Below are 19,491 nucleotides of genomic sequence, written 5' to 3'. Positions count from 1 at the left end.
TGGCCATGTGCCATGAGTGTACTTCAAGAGATGGGCTGAAGTTCTGGGTTCAACTCCCAGCAACAGGAAAGAAAAAAAATAGTAAGTGTATGGGTTGAATCATCTTTAGTTTCCATTTAAAAAAAAGAAAAACTATCCCAACAACAAACTAAAAGGCTTCTACTTTGAAATCCCCATTCAGAAAGAAGCTGCTTTGAGCAGTGCTGCCCTGGGTCTCACAACACAGGCTGGAACTTAATTAACAGACTGCTTGTTTACAAACACTTGTGATCAAAGCAGAAGGCATGCCTCAAGCAATCGGCGCTGATGAGAAGGAACCCACAGAAACCAGCCGCACGTACTTTTCCCCCGCTTCGATTTTGAGCTGAAAGTGCAGTTTAGCATTCCCGCTCCAGTGGCAAGGAAGGCGGTCACTACCCCACTTCACCACGCTTCTCGGAACATGGAACCTAATAGTGGGACACCCTCAAAGTGTGTATTCGTGGGTCCACAGAGTGAGATTGCGGCGGTCAGGTAGTGTCATAATGGATCATAAAAAAAGCCCAATACACTGCCGAAAAATCCAGGCATAATACTGTGGGAAAATTCAACTACATGAAAGCAGTGAGAAAAAAATAGGGTAAATTAAGAATGGGTTTTGAGACATTAATAGTGTGGTGCTAAGAAACATTAACTGAATGGACCCATGAGGGAAAGTGGACCCTGGCGACACACGAAGAGAAGCTTAGAAAAGAAGGCACATCCAGTAAGGCTGAGTGCCTGGCTGGCAAAGTCCAAACTCAGCATTCCACTCTATGCCAAAATTACCCAGCATGCTCTACTTCCACGCCACTCTACACACGGGCTCAGCTACCTGGAGAACATGAGGGGGAAGTTAACACGCCAGAGAACTCATCGTAACGTGGTAGGATCGGACACTGCTGGGTATTTTTCATGCTGAATGAAATCTCTAACTTTGTACACATTCCCTAGTGTCCACTCACTCATTCACTACTGCCTACCTGTGTTGTACTCTCAAGGTCAAACTTCACATTCCTATTGGAACGAGTTTAGGCTACATCTATCTTAAAGAGTGGGACCCAGGGCCTGGAGACACAGCTCAGTAATTAAGAGCAGGTTCGATTCCCAGCACTCGCATGGTGGCTTGTGACTGTAACTCCAATTCCAGGAGACTCAATGCCCTCCTCTTCTGGTCTCCGTAGGCACTGAACCCACGAGGTACACAACATAAACATTCATACTCTAAAATATGAATAAATATTTACAAAAAGAAAAGTACCCATCACTAACCCAGTACATCTAACGGAACAGAACTATCCTCTTTACCAAATACGTTCTTAACGGAGCATCACAAATGTCTCTAAACCTGAGCCTCATGAAGGGGAGCCCGAGAGAGAGACCAGGAAGCTGAGTTAAAACTTAGATCTGTGGTCATCCTAAAAGTGCTTTTTAGAGATTTGCAGTGATTTGCCACGTTCTGAGCACCGTGGTAGTTTCCTGGAGTTTGAGAGAATGGCAGAATGAACAGAGTATAAGAACAAAGCCACACTAAGCAACTGCGTGTGTGGACAGAGCTCAGCAAGGTTCTCTGAGTAACAGACCAGAAAGAGATTCAGGAGAGAAAGCCGCCAGAGAGCGCAGGACTCTCACCAGCTGTGAGATACAGCCAAGAGCACCAGGGTTCGGGAGACTGGCTCTGTTCAGCCTCTCTACGTGGGAAAACACTCAGTTCCAGCATTATCATGCAAAAGGAGGACAGCATGGATCACTCAAAGGCCCAGGAGCACACAGGACACTTGCTTAAAACCTGCTCAATGGCTACTGAGACCACCCATGAGCCATTACAGGAATCTGCAACAGAAGTGAGCTCAGCTATTGTGAGAATAATCGGAACCAGCTACTCGGTAATAATCGTGTATCAAAAAGTGAAGGCAGGAACCTGGCGGTTGATTTTTCAGAGTGATTGCAGCGAAGGGGCATTACCCGTCTCTCCTAAGCCGATGTGATCTCTGAGGCTCAGAGAAATCGGGTCTCGTTAGCCTTACGTGTAGCTCAAGTCTGACTCCACAGCACAAGACCTTGGCTACTAAACTCTGACTTCAGCAGTAATCTCGCAGTAACCTGGGAGGTGTGTAGAACCTGGGTCACAGTGTAATGCTCGAGACATGCTCTCTAGCCTATGTAAGTGAGGCCGATTGAGAAATGAAAGATAAAAAAGCTTTAAAGACCCGATAAAGCATGACTTCAGATACCAAAGGAGAGACACGGCAGCCTTGGCATAGGACATGGCCACAGAAGAATCCTGTCTGAACAATGCCCTCAGGCGAGTGGTGACAGGCTCCAGCATCAACAGCACCCACTGCTGTTGCCTGAACAATGCTTCAAGTGTGCACAGTACACACAGGACATCTGGCCACCCAGGGACACGGTCCATCCACAGAAGCTTCGTAAACAACTCCGGCTCCAGCAGCCAGGTTTTCATACACAAAGGAAGGACAGTGTGTTCTAAGTAGTGATGTCATAAGAAACGGTACCAAGCGGCCTACCGGCAGAGGACCGTTCCACTGATCATCTGGTCTGTTCCATAGGAACTGATCTTAGCAGCTGAGACATGTCCCTACAGGGTTAGCCCTTGTGGCTACAACTCTGACAGCATGTCACCAATAACGTTAGGGCTCCCTGTCTCTACAGAGTTAAAAAAAATTTTAAATATTGTGTATAGCTTTCCAAAAGACGCCATCCTATATCCCAACCATCACACTTACATATCCCAATGATTGCACTTACATATCCCAACTATTACACTTACATATTCCTTAGCAGACTTCCCTACCCCTGTCTCCTGAAATCTGGACTTGAGGAAGTATCTACCCAGTAAATACATTCCTACCTTCTCTCAGTCATAAATCCATTGCACTCCATCCCAACCCTGACTCTCCCTAGCCCAATTATGCCAGGGAAATGACTCTTCTAATGTGTATAAGCTCCCCTACCTCCTCAGCTATCCCCTTAGGAAAAACATCCTTCCATCTTCCTTCCTCCACCTTCCCCTGACGCGCTCCTGACAGCTGCTTCCAGCAAGCCCTTCCCTTCTTAGCCCAGATCAAACCCTCCCTTCTCAGGAGATCTTGAGCAGCTCCAACAAGACTCCCACCTGCTCACAACTTGGGTTCCTTCCAGTGAGTCTCACACCTGTATCATTGACTCATTGCCTTTAGAGGGACACATCAAAAGATGATAGACTGAAACACATCAACAGCCACCAGGCAAATGAGACTCTTGGTAATGGCACCTCGATAGCTCTCGTGTCCCTGGCCAGTACAAAACAAGAAGAGTCTCAAGAGCAAGTTCAAAGATGAGGGGAGGGTGGAATGACAAGTGTGGGTGTCTTTCTAATTAAAGCACTACAGTTCAATCTAGGCTGTAGGAAAGTACTTTTGGATTGTAATGTCTGTATCATGAAGGAACTTCCTGGGTAACTGGAAATACTGCCAAGCACAGTAGGGTGTGGTGTAGGTGAACTAAATTGATTTCAGGGTCGAAACTATATCTAAAAATCTGTAAAATTCTAATTATGCTGATAATGTGCTCTGACAGTAAATATAATAAAATGCTAATAAAAACTGACAGCGGGACCAACGTGATGACTCGTGGTTAAGAGCACGCACTGCTCTTGCAGAAGACCTAACTTCAGCTGCCAGCACCCACACTGGGTGGCTCACAATTTAAATTCAGAGAGATTCCACAGTCCTCTGGCCTCTGTGAGCATCTGCATTCGAGTGCAGAAACTCACACAGAGATACATACATACATACATACACACAAACACACACACACACAAACACACACACACACACACATGAGCGCGTGCAAAATGAAAGTTAAATCGTAAAAAACAAACAAACCTACAGATTGGTGCTGGGTACATACAGGTTTGTTATGTTCTCTTGACATTATCTTTGAAACTTTCTATAATAAAGATTATATCTTTCTCCCCTACACACACATTCCTTGTACTCCATCATCACACCTTTATGATTCGAGATCTTCCAATGCTACTGTAAACAGCCGAACTAAACTTATTGAGTTGCTGTCTTAGGGTTTTACTGCTGTGAACAGAAACCATGACCAAGGCAAGTCTTATAGACAACATTTAATTGGGGCTGGCTTACAGATTCAGAGGTTCAGTCCATCATCATTAAGGCAGGAATGTAGCAGCATCCAGGTAGGCATGGTGCAGGAGGAGCTGAGAGTTCTACATCCTCATCTGAAGGCTGCCAGCAGAATACTGACTTCCAGGCAGCAAGGACTAGGGTCTTAAAGCCCACATGCACAATGTCATGCCTACTCCAACAGGGACACACCTTCTAATAATGCCACTCCCTGGACCAAGTATATACAAACCATCACAGTGGCCCTTCTCTAAATAAATAAATAAATAAATAAATAAATAAATAAATAAATAAATAAATAAATACAACCCTTTCCCACTGGGCATCACCTTGAGTTCTGTATGCTCCTGCTTCCTATGGCAGGCCCTGTGGAAGTACCTCCTACTCACACAGTCTGGGCTATGGGCAGGAAGACACAAGAATTCACCAAGGGCTCCTACAATGCTGTGAGAACAGAAACAAAAGGTAACAGAGCTACCTTCTAACATACTCCCTTACAGTTCTACAGTACTGTAACGAGACACCATGACCGTGGCATGTACCAAACTCTCACAATCTGGCCTCCATCTTAACCCTATAGAAATTCTGTCCAATGGCCTTACTGTTTACAATTCAAGATGGTTGACGCCTCATCCCAGAATGCCTTCCTGCCGCATGATAAACTACTGGCCATCCTTTCCGCTTACCAACTCTGGACCAGAGGTTTGTCTCTAGACTTATGCTGAATAGTCTCCTGGACGAGTTTCACATCGCATCAGATTCCAAAATGCAATTAGTCACCTTCACCAACTCCTCCTTCACCCTACTCCAAACCCCTCTGCCTCCCAGCATATCATTTCTATAAGAAGAACCGATTGTCAAAGTCTTGGGGTTTAAGACTCAGTATTTTTAACTTTTACTATCCCACATCTAAGAGGTGTCTGTCCCTTCTGGGCCTGCTGATTTCACCTCTGCCTTTGCCCCTCTGCACAATAAGCACTGTGTTCCTGCAGGTAACCCTCACTCGAGTGATTGATATTGGAGTTTTACCTTTTTCATTTATATTACAGTAATGATCTCTGTCGTAGTTTTTGCTCTATCACTGTGAAGAGACACCATGACCATGGCATTGCTTATAAAAGAAAGCATTTCACTGGGGGTGGCTTACAGTGTCAAAGGTTTAGTCCATTATCATTGCAGGGAACATGGCAGCATGCAGGCAGACAAAATGATGATGGAGAAGGAGAGTTCTACATCCAGACCCATCACATCCACAGACAGCAGGAAGAGAGTAACACTGAGTCTGGCTTAGGCTTTTGAAACCTCAAAGCCCACCCACAGTGACACACTCCCTCCAATAAGGGCACACGTACTCCAACAAGGCCACGCCTCTTAATCCTTCTCAAGTAGTGCCACTCCTTGATGACTAAGCGTGTAACTGTGTTAGCCTATGGGGGCCATTCTTACTCAAACGATCACATCCCTATGGTTCAGAATGAAGTCTCAATTGTCCAACGGAGCAAAACCTGGTCCCAAGCTGCCTTTCCCACCTACCTCCCTCTTCTTCCTCTAAATCCCTCAGCACTTTTCAATACACCCTGTCATAACATTTGAGTCTGCATTGCTTCTTACGACCTTTTCGCCTCCCAAAACCATCCTACAACTTGTTCAAGCTCTTGTAGGTCAAGTTCCATTCAAGTTCATCTTCTCCATGACTTTTCCCCACTGATGAGCAATCCATCTTTTCTAAAGGCCATTTACACTTACTGGATTCTACTGCAAAATGTCTACATTGTCAGAAACCCGTTAAGTGCATGTCTTGCTATAAGGGACACCCAAAAAATGCATACCAAGTACTAAATGATCTTCCCTTCCACGAGTTGTGTGGCTAAAATGAACCCTATAATAAATCAGTATTTTCTAATACAATTTCACAATTACACGACAATTCTTGTGTGTACAGAATTTTCAGCACCTCAAAAGTGGTGCAGATAAGATTATCAATACGTGGTCATATTATTATATGATTTTTATGAACATCACACAAGTGTTTGGGGTATACAAAATTCCCAAATTGCCTTTAAAATGAGCTGCTAACTACTGAAAAATGGTCTTTGTAATGTAGTCATATTTATCAGTAGAGAGAATAAAACTAAAGCTGGTCGGCTATGACTCCAGTGGGAACAGAGGTGATTTCCTATTATAAATACAGCACTTAGTATCAGCAGACGAAAATGTTTTTGAGGGCCTTGTGGGTTAGAAGAAATTCAGGTTTAATACAATTCAAGTAAAGGAAGTAACATATTATTCGATTACAAAAGTTTCTATTTACTGGGCACTTACAACCATGTCAGACACTGTTCTAAGCACTGATGAAGAATCTTATTTAGCTTTGAAGAAATTCTATACAACAGGGAAACTTTTTAAAAAGACATATAATGAATACACATTTTCCCCTATTGTGGTCTGTGGATCCAGCCAGCCAGGGTCCAAGGTTGCCAGGTAAATGCTCTATTGCTGGGCTACCTCGGCCCTTGGTGTTGTGAGACACAGTCTCACTGCTTAGCTCAGGCTGGCCTTGAACTGCACAGCCCAAGCTGGCCACAGGCACATGATTCCCCTTCTTGGTCTCCCAAATGTCACACATATCACACATTTTTATTTATTTTATTAATATCTTTTCCTTCTTTAAGGTGTACTTAATGTGACGATTTAGGAGTCCAGTGATGCAACTCCTCTTTAATTAACCAGATAATCATCCCTAAGCCTCACAGGGGCCACCGGTTGGGTGGTCTTCTTACTGCTACCTGTCAGATTCAAATAAAACAATGCATGTGACCTCAGATGGCAAACACGGTGAAACGTAAGGTCAAGGCACGTGGATTCCAGTCTCTGCTTTGATCTTTACTCGACATGAGACTTTGTGCAAGTAAATAACGCGGTGCCTGTGACTCACGTCCATTCTCCCGATGAATACGGAATAGCTACCAATTTGCCAGACACTCTGCCAGGGTTAGCAGCACAAAGTAAAGGTGCCTCATTTTCAATCCCCATGGAACTCACGATCTGAGGCACAGATGGAGAAGGGAATTATTAGAGTGCGCTAAGTGCTCAGACAGGGGAGGTCTAATCCAGATTTGGGGGCCAAAGAATGATCCTTAAAGGAAACAGTTCCCACCCTGAGACTGGAGAGGATGAGCAGGAGTCAGTCAGTCAGACAAAGAAGTGGAAACTCCCAGATAAAAGGAATGAGGTTCAAAGGCTGGGTAACAGGGAGGAATGTTAATAGCAGAGTCTAGGGGACTTCCTATTGTAAGGAATAGCGCGAATCAATAGAAAGCACATACGTGAGCATTCTCTAAATGGAGCCTCAGCTATCTCAACAAATACTGCTAATCAATTAGTCAAGAGTGCTGTCACGGAGAGCTAATCTAGGAAGCAGAAGCACCAGGGACAGCTAATGGCCACACCAATTGGTCCAAATCTAGGAAACCTTGATTCAGTACCTTTCACATCTGGCCGATACTGCAGCCCGTCATCCTTCTTTCCCAACAAACTTGTGTCATCCGTGTCTGGAAGAAAAAGCAGTTGCAGGTTAAGCAATGCCTGATGCTGACACCACACCAGGGACCTCAGTCACCGCAGCTGCTCTGGCTCCTTCCCATCGTCTACCCGTCCTGCTCATGGAGGACTTTTACCACTCTACTCCCCTACCTCACAGAACTACGTGTGCAAGAATAACATTCTGACATCTACAACACTGTGGGAAAGTTCCCGTCATTCTCGTTACCGGTGGTTCCTTTTCTCTCCCAGCTCTCAAGTGACCTTTACCACTCTACTCCCCTACCTCACAGAACTACGTGTGCAAGAATAACATTCTGACATCTACAACACTGTGGGAAAGTTCCTGTCATTCTCGTTACCGGTGGTTCCTTTTCTCTCCCAGCTCTCAAGTGACCCCAGGTACATCTGCATCTCTGCGTGAAGAACAGATTCAGGACTTCAGCTCAGATGTCACCTACTTTAAAAGTCTGACATGCATTCCTTGGAGAACCTACCTCCTCCCCCCCCCCCACTCTCTCTCTGTAACCACTGAGCTCAAGACTGTTCTTTTCCTGCCATGTTTATCTGGAAATATGAGATTACAATAAATATGGAATCTCTGCTAAATTGTCAAGCAACATTTAGATCCTCTCACGGGAACTGCATTCGACCGTGAAAACCAACGGGGTCCGTAAGCACGTGCCGAGAAACACGGGCTTCCACCTCCAACGCCAGTGCAAGAGCCAATAAGGACCTCAGTTAGGGTGGATGGAAAATTACTGAGAGAAAGAAAATACAACTTAAGGCTTCATCACTCCAAAGCTGCACAGATTTGAATTAAAACCCCCCAGGCTTGCCCATTGCTCTGAACTGGATACCCCAGGGAGGACCATTCAAACATCCCATCTGAGCTCTAAATGCTACTGCATGAAATAAACCGAACTGTATTCCAAGACCAAGGCAAGAGGGATGTCCACCTCTCGGACCTCTCTGCCAGAAAATGGCCTCTGCCATCATGCCCTATCTGCCCTACCTGGAAAGCCGCTGAGGACTATCTCAGCTCTGCTAGCAGCTTGGAACAGTTATGGGACGTGTGTCAGAAATAATTCTTTACTAAGACAAAGGAATAAACTGGCCTTTACGACGTTTCTGCCGTGGCTCAGGTAGAACACATGCCTCTAGTAAGTCCCCAAAGAGCAATGGTAAAGGGAGTGGGATGACAAAGCAAGAAAGGTCTGTAATCCTAGTCCGTGAGCGGGCCTGGCCCCCATGTACTAGAACTGATCCAGTAATACCCAGCCCACGGGTACTACTGAGGACAGAAGCCTATGTCCCCGGCTTCAGTGACTGTTGACATTTCCAATAGGAGAGAAAAACAAAGCCCATTCTTAAATGGCTTATGCTTCCTGACTCAGTAAACAGGAAGAAGGGCAAGCGGAATTTTCCATTACCTTCTGTAACTTTACACTAAAAGCTATATATAATATGTTATAAAAGCTACATATAATATGTTTGGGTGGTGAGAGCAAAGGGAGCTCAGGTGCTATGGGGGGAAAGTAAGAATATATACAGCAAATGTATAGTTTTGCCATAATTAAAATAATCAAATTTCTAGCTACAATTGAATTTGAATTCACCTTAGAACTGTAACTAAACCTCAAACTGATTCGGATACACTCACATTAGACACGGATAAGCTTAATAACCAAGCCACCAAGACACAGTTTATGTCTAAAGAGGGCAAAGATAAATGTCTAAATTAATAGCAGATGAAGTTTTAAAGTATACAGTCACAAAAAGACCAAGCCTGAAAAAACAATACTTATTTTATAAGACGGAGACACACATCACTAAGCAAGAGTACCAACTTGTGATACTCAAGACAGGTTCCCGGTGGACAGAGCGGCTTTTACCTGTGCAGTGGCCAAGATGCCTTATGTCGATCTGTTCTTGCTTTATACAAGACGCTTCTCGAAGCTAAACAGGGATTGTTATAGGAACTCCCGCCGGAAGCGCACACCGGGTTAAAGCTGTACCCGCTGCAGTCTATATTACACACACACCTGTTGAGAAAGACAGCAGTCACCTACATTGGACGACAAGAGGATTTACAGTGCCACGTCAGCAAACAGCCTCCTCTCCGCCTTCTGCAGCACAGGCAGAGCGGTGCTATATATCACAAATAAGTCTAACTGAACGCCAAACTAAACCTGGCTCTCAGGTACGAATTTGGAGATATTCTAGACACCATGTTACCCCAGTCGGTAATCTCTAAAGTTTTCATTTTTAGATCAAATCATGAGGAGCTGTTCAATGTCAACAACATTAATTAAAAACAAGATGGCACCATGGGAAGAACAGTGTTCTAAACCAAAGGTCACAGTTTACACCCAGCATCGTCCTCAGTCTTATTTAACCCACCTGTAAAATGGATAATAATCTACCTGCACCAAACAGTTAGGACAATTAAAGAAGGATATAGATATGAACTATGTAGAAAGTTCTTCCTAGCAACACATCTACCCAGCAACAGAGCATCTACTGTATCCAGAGCCCCACAGGACAGAAGTCAGGAGAACCAGGCTATGGCAATCCTCCCAAGAGCAATGAATGACAGGGGAGGGCATCCAGTCTCCAGCAACATTCTAGCCTACTTCACCACCCTCCTACTGACAAATGCTGGGTAAGGCACTTTAACACTTCCTTTCGGATTCGCCCCAGAGTCGGGAGGAACACCAGGAACATTCAAAGCACAGTCAGCAACATGAAGACGCAGAGACAACTCCAGGCTCTCTAAAGGCAGTTTTTACCTTAAAGGTGTTTTCCAAATGGCAGTCCCGACCATAAGCTTTTTGGTATTGCAGCCCTCTGGGAACAGGAGACAGGTAACAATGACCCACCTAAGAAAGGCTATAGAGGCCCCCCAAAAGCTACAAGCAATGGCAGAACAGGAAAGCCTTTTAAACAGGGCTGCCCTGAGCCATGGCACAGAACACTGGGAGAAAAACTTCTCCCCTGAGAAGCCACAACCACAGCCAGTTCTTTGTTGCAACTTAAAATGCAATTGGTCCTTCTAAGGTCCCCAAGTCCAGAATTGAAGAGGTTAAGGACTAGTTGGGGCCCTAAACCAAGTAACAGAAGCAAACAGGATGTCCTCTAGAGAAGCCCAACTCCACCCTAGGTCTTTGTGGTTCTCCAGAGTGCAAAAGTGAGAAAAATAACCATACGTCCCACATGCAGGCACACACACACATACACACCACACACACACACACACACACACACTATATATATATATATAGTATATATATATATTATATATATACACACCATATATATATATATATATATATATATATATATATATATGGACTAAACTTTACAATAAAATATCAGAGACAGGCTGGATAAAATTACAAAAGCAAGCTCTATGCTGCCTACAGGATAACGAAAACATGTGCCGCTCTTGCAGAAGACACCAGATCAGTTCCCAGCACCCACCCACATCAGGTGGCTCTCAACTGCCTGTAACTCTCGAGGGGACCTGATGCCCTCTTCTGGACTCCACAAGCACCTGCACTCTCACATACCCGTACCCACACAGACACGCCATGTGTGCATAATTAAAGACAGATAAGTTAAGAAGTAATGATACAGAAATTGAGGAGAGAGAATAATGGTGAAGGAGATACTCCTGGTGTGGCCAGTTAGTATCATATACAGAAGACTTTGGGGGCAAAAAGTATCATAGTAAGAATCATAATAATACAGAAGTTAGGAGGCTACCTTATGATACTAAAACATTTTATTGTCAGGAAGATTATCTGATGTTTTAATATAGTCTCAGAATCTTCAAAGCAAATATTGACAAGACTGTGATGAAAATATCACTCAGTAACCCATACAGCAAATATAAAATGCCAGTAAAAATGAACACATATTCTCTCTCTCTCTCTCTCTCTCTCTCTCTCTCTCTCTCTCTCTCTCTCTCTCTCTCTGTCTCTCTCTCTCTCTCTCTCTCTCTCTCTCTCTCTCACACACACACACACACACACACACTGAATCTGAGATTTGCTAAAAATGTTACCCCAAAAAAGTTAAGAAGAAAAGATAAAACAAACAGCCTTTTGAAGATGAGGGGTGGGTATACGGGAAAGGGCCCACTTTAATATTTTTTTCCTTTCCTGTGTGTTTGAAGATTCCTTTAAATCCTGATACTCTATAGAGCAAATGTGAAAGATAAAACTGAACACTAAGAGATTCAGAAGATCAAAGGTAAGAAACTGATAAACCTGACTTTGAAATAAAAAAAGAAATAATTACAGCCTGTATAACCCACAAGAAAATTAGTATCCAGAATACATCATAAATATAAACCCATTTCCTAAAGGATATATATTGATGGGGAAAGAGGGGAGCGAAAACAGACTATGAATGGAAGGAACTTAAACACGGTATTATAGAGACGTGTGCTACCTAACAAGGTTTGTCTTTTATAGTCATGAAGTTGGAAGCCAGGACCACAGCACATTATCACAGTCACGAGGTTGGTAAGAATTAACACAAAGGCGGTGGAAGCACACACAGGTGAGGATGAGGAGCGGGAGCTGCCATGAGGGCCTCGTGGAGCCGTGGGAAGACTCATTCCCATGAACACCTAGACTTGTACTTGCTCCACGAAGTCACTCTTCCAGGGACTTGAACGTTTCTCACAGGTGGGCGCCAGGAGGCATGAAGTACACGGTGTTTGCCACGAGAAGACTGTAAATGACCCAAATGACTATTTGCAGCAAAATGGGGCCATAAAAGCACGAGCTCCATCGGTCAAATTCCACACAGTGAAAATGACTCTGATCATGTACAGTGCCCTAAATGAATCTCAAAAACGCCTCCATTACATAGACAGGGTTAAAAGATACACGTATTATACTTTTTGTCAACTTGATAAAAGTCTCTGGGTCATCTAGAAAGAAAGAATCTCAGTTGAAAAAATATTTCCATCAGACTGGCCCATAGGCACGTCTTGGAGCATTTTTTTGGCTGACTGGGGAGGATTCAGAGCTTTCCCAGCGATAGGCAGTACCACCATGACCAGGCGGGCCTAGAGTGTATAAAGAAGCAAGCTAAGCAGACCATGGGGAGTAAGCCAGTAAGCAGCATTTCTTCATGGTCTCTGTTTCAGTGTGTGTCTCAACTTCCCTGAATGATGGGCTGTGATAAGGACATGTAAGCTAAATAAACTCTTTCTTCCCCAATGTGCTTTTGGTCGTAGTGTTTATCACAGTCATAGAATGCAAGCTAGGACAATGCATACAGCATAATTCAAATATATAAAACCAAAGTTTAAAAAAAAAAAACAAAAACAAATGGTGGAAGAAGTGGCTCAGTGGCTAAGAACATTGTCTGACCATCTAGACAGTTCTGTTCCAGCACCCACATGGTGGCTCACAACCATCTGTAACTCCTATCCCCAGGGGATCTTCTACCCTCTTCTGGCCTCTATTGGAACTGCATGAACATGGTACACAGACATACATGCAAGCACAACACCAATACATATAAAACAAAAATTCAAAGATAAAAAAATTACCTTTTTTTAAAATAAAGGTAATAAATAATAACATACAGCAGAATAATACATATTTTAAGACATATACCACATAGAATAAAACTATAAAGAAAGCAAGGAAATACTTTACACAAAATGCAGTCTACTGGGTGAACAGGAGAGTCAGTCAAGGGGAGCCCTTAGTTCTAGTGAATGCTATGGCTTGAATATAAGTGACCTCCAAAAGACTTGTGTATTGAAGCTTTGGTTTCCCAATATAGGGGAGTTCAGAGGGAAGACTTTGGGGGAGGTGCAGGAGCAGGAGCGCTCTGTTTACACCAGTGGATTCACCCATCCATGGATTTCTGATTTGAGCATCACTGGATGACAGTGGGAAAGTGGCCTAAGTGGAGGAAGCACTAGAACTAGCCCTTCCAGTCTCTCTGCTTCTCACCCACTGTAAGGTGAACTGCTCAACTCCATCATGCTTCAACAGCCCGCTACTCACGTTCCCATAGCAACAGGGCCAAGTGACCACAACCTTCCACCTCTGAAGCAGTGAGCAAAAGTCATCCTTCCAAGGTTACTTCTCTTTGGCGTTTTATTAGCCGCGAGACAGCACTGTAAAACTCCATTCCTCAGTTGGGAGGGAAGACTCACAAAAGCTTGCCTTATTTCTGTGCTACTCCAAATATAAAAGCTGTCTTTAGAGCCAAAGAAAAACATTTAATTCATAAGAACAATATTCACTAACAAGTAAAATGATAACAATCTCGGTGCATTGTTTGTTTTCTAGAACACAGGAGCTGAGGGAATGACCAGAGAGTGTCCTAGAAGGTTAGCTGATCAGAAAAAGGGTGAGCTCAGATGAGCATAGGAAGAGACAAATCCAGAGACCAGCCACCAACTGTACATGAGTGAAGACATTTGTATATTTAGTTCTCTTTCTCCTCCCTCTCCTCCCATCCATCCACCCCGTCTGCCCATCCATCCATCCATTCATCCATCCATCCATTCATTCATCCATCCATCGTCCATCCATCCATCATCCATCCATCCATCATCTATTTATCCATCTATCTATCATCTATCTCAGTGGGTACTGTGCCTATGTATTTATGTATCTCTCTATCCATCATCATCTATCAGATGATGGCACTCTTTTGGATTCGGGGAGTGAGTATCAATGCTGGGAGGGGTGGCCTTGATGGAAGAAGTAGGATTCTGGAAGCCTGGATGTGATGGCTATCCATCTCCTCCCTCCCTCCCACTCCTTCCCACTCCCCTTTATCCCCCTGTCTCGCCCCATCTCCATACCCCTCTCTCTCTCACCCCTTTCCCGGATGTGATGAAAGGAACAAGCTCCTCCTCCACACACTGCTGACACCGCGACTTCCTACCCGAGAACAAGAGGCCGAGCAGCTGTGGACAGAGATGTCTGGAACCATAAGCTACACAAACCTTCCTCCTTTAAACTGCTCTCTGGCACGTAGGTCACGGCTACACAAAAGCACTGGACAGGATTCTGAGTCCACATGTGATCTCAAAACTATCTTCCAAGAACTCCTCCTAAACATTCAGAAACACGTATGTTCTCATTTCTGTAAACTGGATCTCAAGACTATGCATCACTCGCCAATGTGATATTTTTTAATTTGCAACATTTTCATAATAAAGTTTAAATTGCTAAAGATTATTTAATGATTACTCATTGTTCAACGTCCCATGCCCACATCTAGCTTAAGTTTATTATATGAGGGACGCAAAAAACAGCATGTAAAGAATACAGAAATGATTACATTCCTTATTCTAGATACTGTAAATGTCACAGATTCCATGAATGTTCTGTATAATTACATCTAACTTTGACCCATACCAATCAAGGCTCTTACACATACCCATTTCTGCATGTATAACTCTCAAAGCATTTAACTGTTATCTTTTGGAAACCAGGACTCTGAGGATCCTTATCAAATTTTAGGTTATCTCAGAATGCTAAAATAGTTTGGGTTCTAACACTATCACTTAATATCTCTTCTAGATTGACAGTCATAAATTAAACAAGTACATTACATATTTTTACCAAGTCATCAATAAAACACTGATAAAGACAGAATCATATCCTATCATTACAAAACTTTCACAACTTACAGAAAAGTTAATCCACCACTGATCACCTACAAAGAAAAGCTGTGGGTTACGGATGTGGGTCACCTGCTTGAGTGCTTGCCTGGCATCCGTGAAACCCTTGGTTTGAGCCCCAATACGGCATTAACTAGAGTGATGGCCCACACCTGTAATCCCACACTGCGGAGACACAGAAGGACTAAAGTTCACTGTCCTCCTCAGCTATGCAGGACGTCGGAGGCCAGCCTGAGCTACAGGAGACCCCATCTCAAAAGGAGAGGAGTCGGGAGCTAGGACAGTACCCACCACCTACCTGACCTTCTGACTCGTGTGTACCTCAGGCTGGCAAACATCTCTTGCTAACATTTTTAGATGCTGCCATTAGGGCTCTGCTCAGCTCTGATATAGGAAATGTTATTGTACACAAAAAAAAAAAAAAAAAAGAGAGAGAGAGAGAGAGAGAGAGAGAGAGAGAGAGAGAGGAGAGAGAGAGAAGAGGGAGAGAGGAGAGAGAGAGAGAGAGAGAGGGAGAGAGAGAGAGAGAGAGAGAGAGAGAGAGAGAGAGAGAGAGAAAGAGAGAGAGAGAGAGAGGAGAGGAGAGGAGAGGAGAGGAGAGAAAGAGGGAAGGAAGGGACGGAGGGGAGGGGAGGAGAGAGGAGAGGAGGAGAGAAGGAGAAGTAGAGAGAAAAAAGAAAAAAAGAGGAGGAAGGAGGGAGGGGGGGGAGGAGAGAGGAGAGGAGAGGAGAGGAGAGGAGAGGAGAGGAGAGGAGAGGAGAGGAGAGGAGAGGAGAAGTTAGCTATAGCATGACTTGTTCCTGGTAAGCTCAGTGTTACTAGAAACCTCAATGCATGCTCGGAAACAAAGTTTAAAGAAATCCAATGCTGAAAGTCACCCCAGCTCAGAGATCATGACTTGACCAGAACAATACTTATTCCATTAAACAAATGTCCAAAGACCTTTCCCGCTACTCAGACAAAACCTGGGTATTAAATTACTTGTGAAGCTATTTATCAAGCAAAGCGGCCCGCTCCCCTCCCATTTTTCTTGTTTTCACAGTTTCTTCTGCTCCAAGCTTAGCATAAAGGGGAGAGTGTTGGGGACCATCCAATGAAGAAGACGCCTCGCTGTTCGCACAGATGCAAAGTCTGATCTACTCATGTTGCATCTGCTGCTGCCCTTGCTCCCTTCCATAGAAAACTGTTATAAAAATAAGGCAAGGTCGAAACGCTTGAGCATGTGTTTATCTTTCAAGGCAAAGAGAATGCTTACTCTGGAGGCCAAGGGCAGTCGCAGCAAGTTGACATGTAAAGGAGAGACCAGCAAAGATAGGCGCTCAAGCCACCAAGAGAATGGATAAAACTAACTTCAAAAGGCAATCTGTCAAAGTTAACGGACTTTCTGGTAAATTACTATTAGAAAAGGAAACTGAGTCAAAGGTAATAAAGGGACTGATCCAAAAGAAGAGAAAGCTCTCTCCATTCAGTCTGCTCTGCAGGAATGAGGGATGCTTGTGGAGCAACCCAGGGAAGAGATGAAGCAAATGGCCCCACTAAGCACACACATGCCCTGCCTGTAGGACAAATCAATGGAGAATATGGATAGAGGAGAAGAACATGAAGAGAAAGAAGAAATAATGGAAAACTAAGGTGAGGGGGGAAGACATACAAGTAAAGCAGAGGCTAAGGCCCTATTCACTCTCACCTTCGTCGTGTACTAAGAAGAGTCTCACAGTACTCACATGTACTCAGTACTGAGTGCTTGCCTAGCATGCACAAGGTCCTGGCTTCACTCTCCAATACCACATAACATGTGCACACCTGTAATCCCAGCACTCGGGAGCTAGAGTCAAGATGGCCGAAAGTTCAAAGTCATCCTCAGCCACATGGTGATATATGAGTCTGGGATATATGAGTTTGTCCCCAAATATCTGGATGGATGGATGGATGGATGGATGGATGGATGGATGGATGGATAGGAAGGTAGACAGACAGACATCAACAGACAGACAGACCGACCGACCGATATTCTAATCATCAGAAGATTTAATGGATAGCTCACGGGTTGCCAAACTATAGTAGGTCAATGCAGACAAGCTAATCAGATGTTTCTATGTTGTGTGTGCTTGTGCGTGTGGTTTATGTACCCACAGGGGCAAGAATGAGGTCTCTCTTGGAGCTGGAGGTATAGACAGCTGTGAGACACCAGACATGGGTGTTGGGAACCAAACCCTGGTCCTCTGAAAGAGCAGCAACTGCTCCTGACCACTGAACCACCTCTCCAGCTCTGAAGAAGGTATTTCTATTTGTAAAGGGGTGGCCATAATAGGGCACATGTAGCCTGTAAAGCCTTAAAGGTTTACCATCTTTTCTCTGCACAAAAGAAAACTTCCGCTAGTTTACAAGACAAAAATAAGGCAACCCGGAATAGCAACCACATAGAAATGGCAGCAGTGGGGAGAGCTGAAGACCCACTCAGAACCATGAAAAGGGTTGGCAAAGAAGACAAGACACTGTGCCAGTCTCGTCAGAAGCAACAACAACCACTCGTCTGACAAGCGGCATTGTTTATGGTAGGCACTGTGATCAACCAGGAACCGCCTTGACAAAGGTCTGGCAGAGACGAGCGCTCCTCAGTGGGATGGAACCACCGCGTCTACTTCCAAGAACTATGAGCGAACCATTGTCACTGCCTTCTATGCTGTCTGAAGAACTGAGACGAAATTAGCATCTTAGTAAAGGCCAGCCCAGCGGAGCGGTGAGCAGAAGAGAATATAGACTGTGAAGGCCACAGACACAGCCGATTACAGCAACTACAGATGTTCCCAGACTGCCAACGGGAGTGGAGGGCACGATGCCCACCGGCTGGAAGGTGAGGCATGAGAATGGCTCGTGAGTGAGAAACTCCAAAGTCAAAGCATCTGTCAACACTGCCTGCACTCATTGGGTCAGTACACCAGTCACATCATTTAATCCTGACGAAGACGACAAATGTCAAAAGGAAACGAAAAGTAAGACATTTTAAAGCCCACGGAGGGGCGTGTGAGGTGACGTTTTCTCTACTCATTTGTCACCTGAAGTGAATTCTAAACACGGGCATTGCTGCATGGTCACATGAAAAAGAAGTGAAGGAGCTGAGGGTTTGAAACCCATAGGAAGAACAACAATGTCAACCAGCCAGACTCCCCAGAGCTCCCAGGGACTAAACCACCAACCAAAGAGTATGCATGGGGAGACCCATGGCTCCAGCTGCACATGTAGCAGAGGATGGGCCTTGTTGGGCATCACTGGGAGGAGAGGCCCTTGGTCCTGTGAAGGCTCCATGCCCCAGTGTAGGGAAATGCCAGGGTAGGGAGGTGGGGGTGGGGGGTGGGGGAGCACAATCATAGAAGCAGGGGGAGGATGGGACAGGGGGTTTCCAGAAGGGAAACTAGGAAAAGGGATAACATTTGAAATGTAAAGAAATAAATTATCCAATTGAAAAGAAGAAAAGTCTTTCCACTAAACTGCCTCCCATTGCTCTCTGACACACCCGTCCCCACCTCTGTGCATTTTCCTGAGTCATAAAATAACGGACGTAAAGAAAATCACTGTTATAAAAAATAAGTCTAGGGGAGGGTGGAGGGTGGAGAGATAGCTCAGCAGTTAAGATGGCTCACTGGCTGTTCTTCCAGAGGACCTGGGTTCAATTCCCAGCACCCACATGGCAGCTCTCAACTGTCTATAACTTCAGTTAATTTAATAATTTAAGTAAATTATTTTTTAAGTCCCTGGGTGGGAAAGGGGACAGGGAGAGGAAGAAGGGAACATGATCAGGTATTAGGGTTGGGGGGAGGCCCTGAAGGCCAGCAGAAAGAATGGAAACAGGCAATCTCAGGAGGGAGGTGGGGGGACCCTTTACAATGTACCAGAGACCTGGGAGGTGAGAGACTCTCAGGACTCAAAGCGAGGGACCTTAGATGAAATGCCATACGGTGGGGAGAAGGAACTTGTAGAGCCCACCTCCAGTAGAAAGACTGGGCATCAAGTGGAGGGATAGGGTTGCCATCCCACAGTCAAAAACTCTGAATTGTTCCTGTCTGAAAGAACTGCAGGGTGAAAAGCGGAGAAGAGGCCGAGGGATGG

The 19,491-nt window shown here is 44.6% G+C and overlaps 1 protein-coding gene across 1 annotated transcript in view; it reads right to left on the bottom strand.

The window, feature by feature from the left end:
• Positions 1 to 19,491, bottom strand: part of Tmeff1 (transmembrane protein with EGF like and two follistatin like domains 1) — an 85,273-nt gene that overhangs the window by 16,797 nt on the left and 48,985 nt on the right. The window contains 3 exon segments of the mRNA XM_032904408.1: positions 7,658 to 7,723; positions 9,608 to 9,671; positions 9,673 to 9,757. Of these exon segments, the coding sequence (XP_032760299.1) occupies positions 7,658 to 7,723; positions 9,608 to 9,671; positions 9,673 to 9,757 (215 nt within the window).

Source organism: Rattus rattus, chromosome 1 (assembly GCF_011064425.1).
Source record: "Rattus rattus isolate New Zealand chromosome 1, Rrattus_CSIRO_v1, whole genome shotgun sequence".
NCBI classification, from domain to species: Eukaryota; Metazoa; Chordata; class Mammalia; order Rodentia; family Muridae; genus Rattus; species Rattus rattus.
The sequence above is the reverse complement of the archived record's forward strand: the minus strand, read 5'-3'. Positions and strand labels throughout refer to the sequence as shown.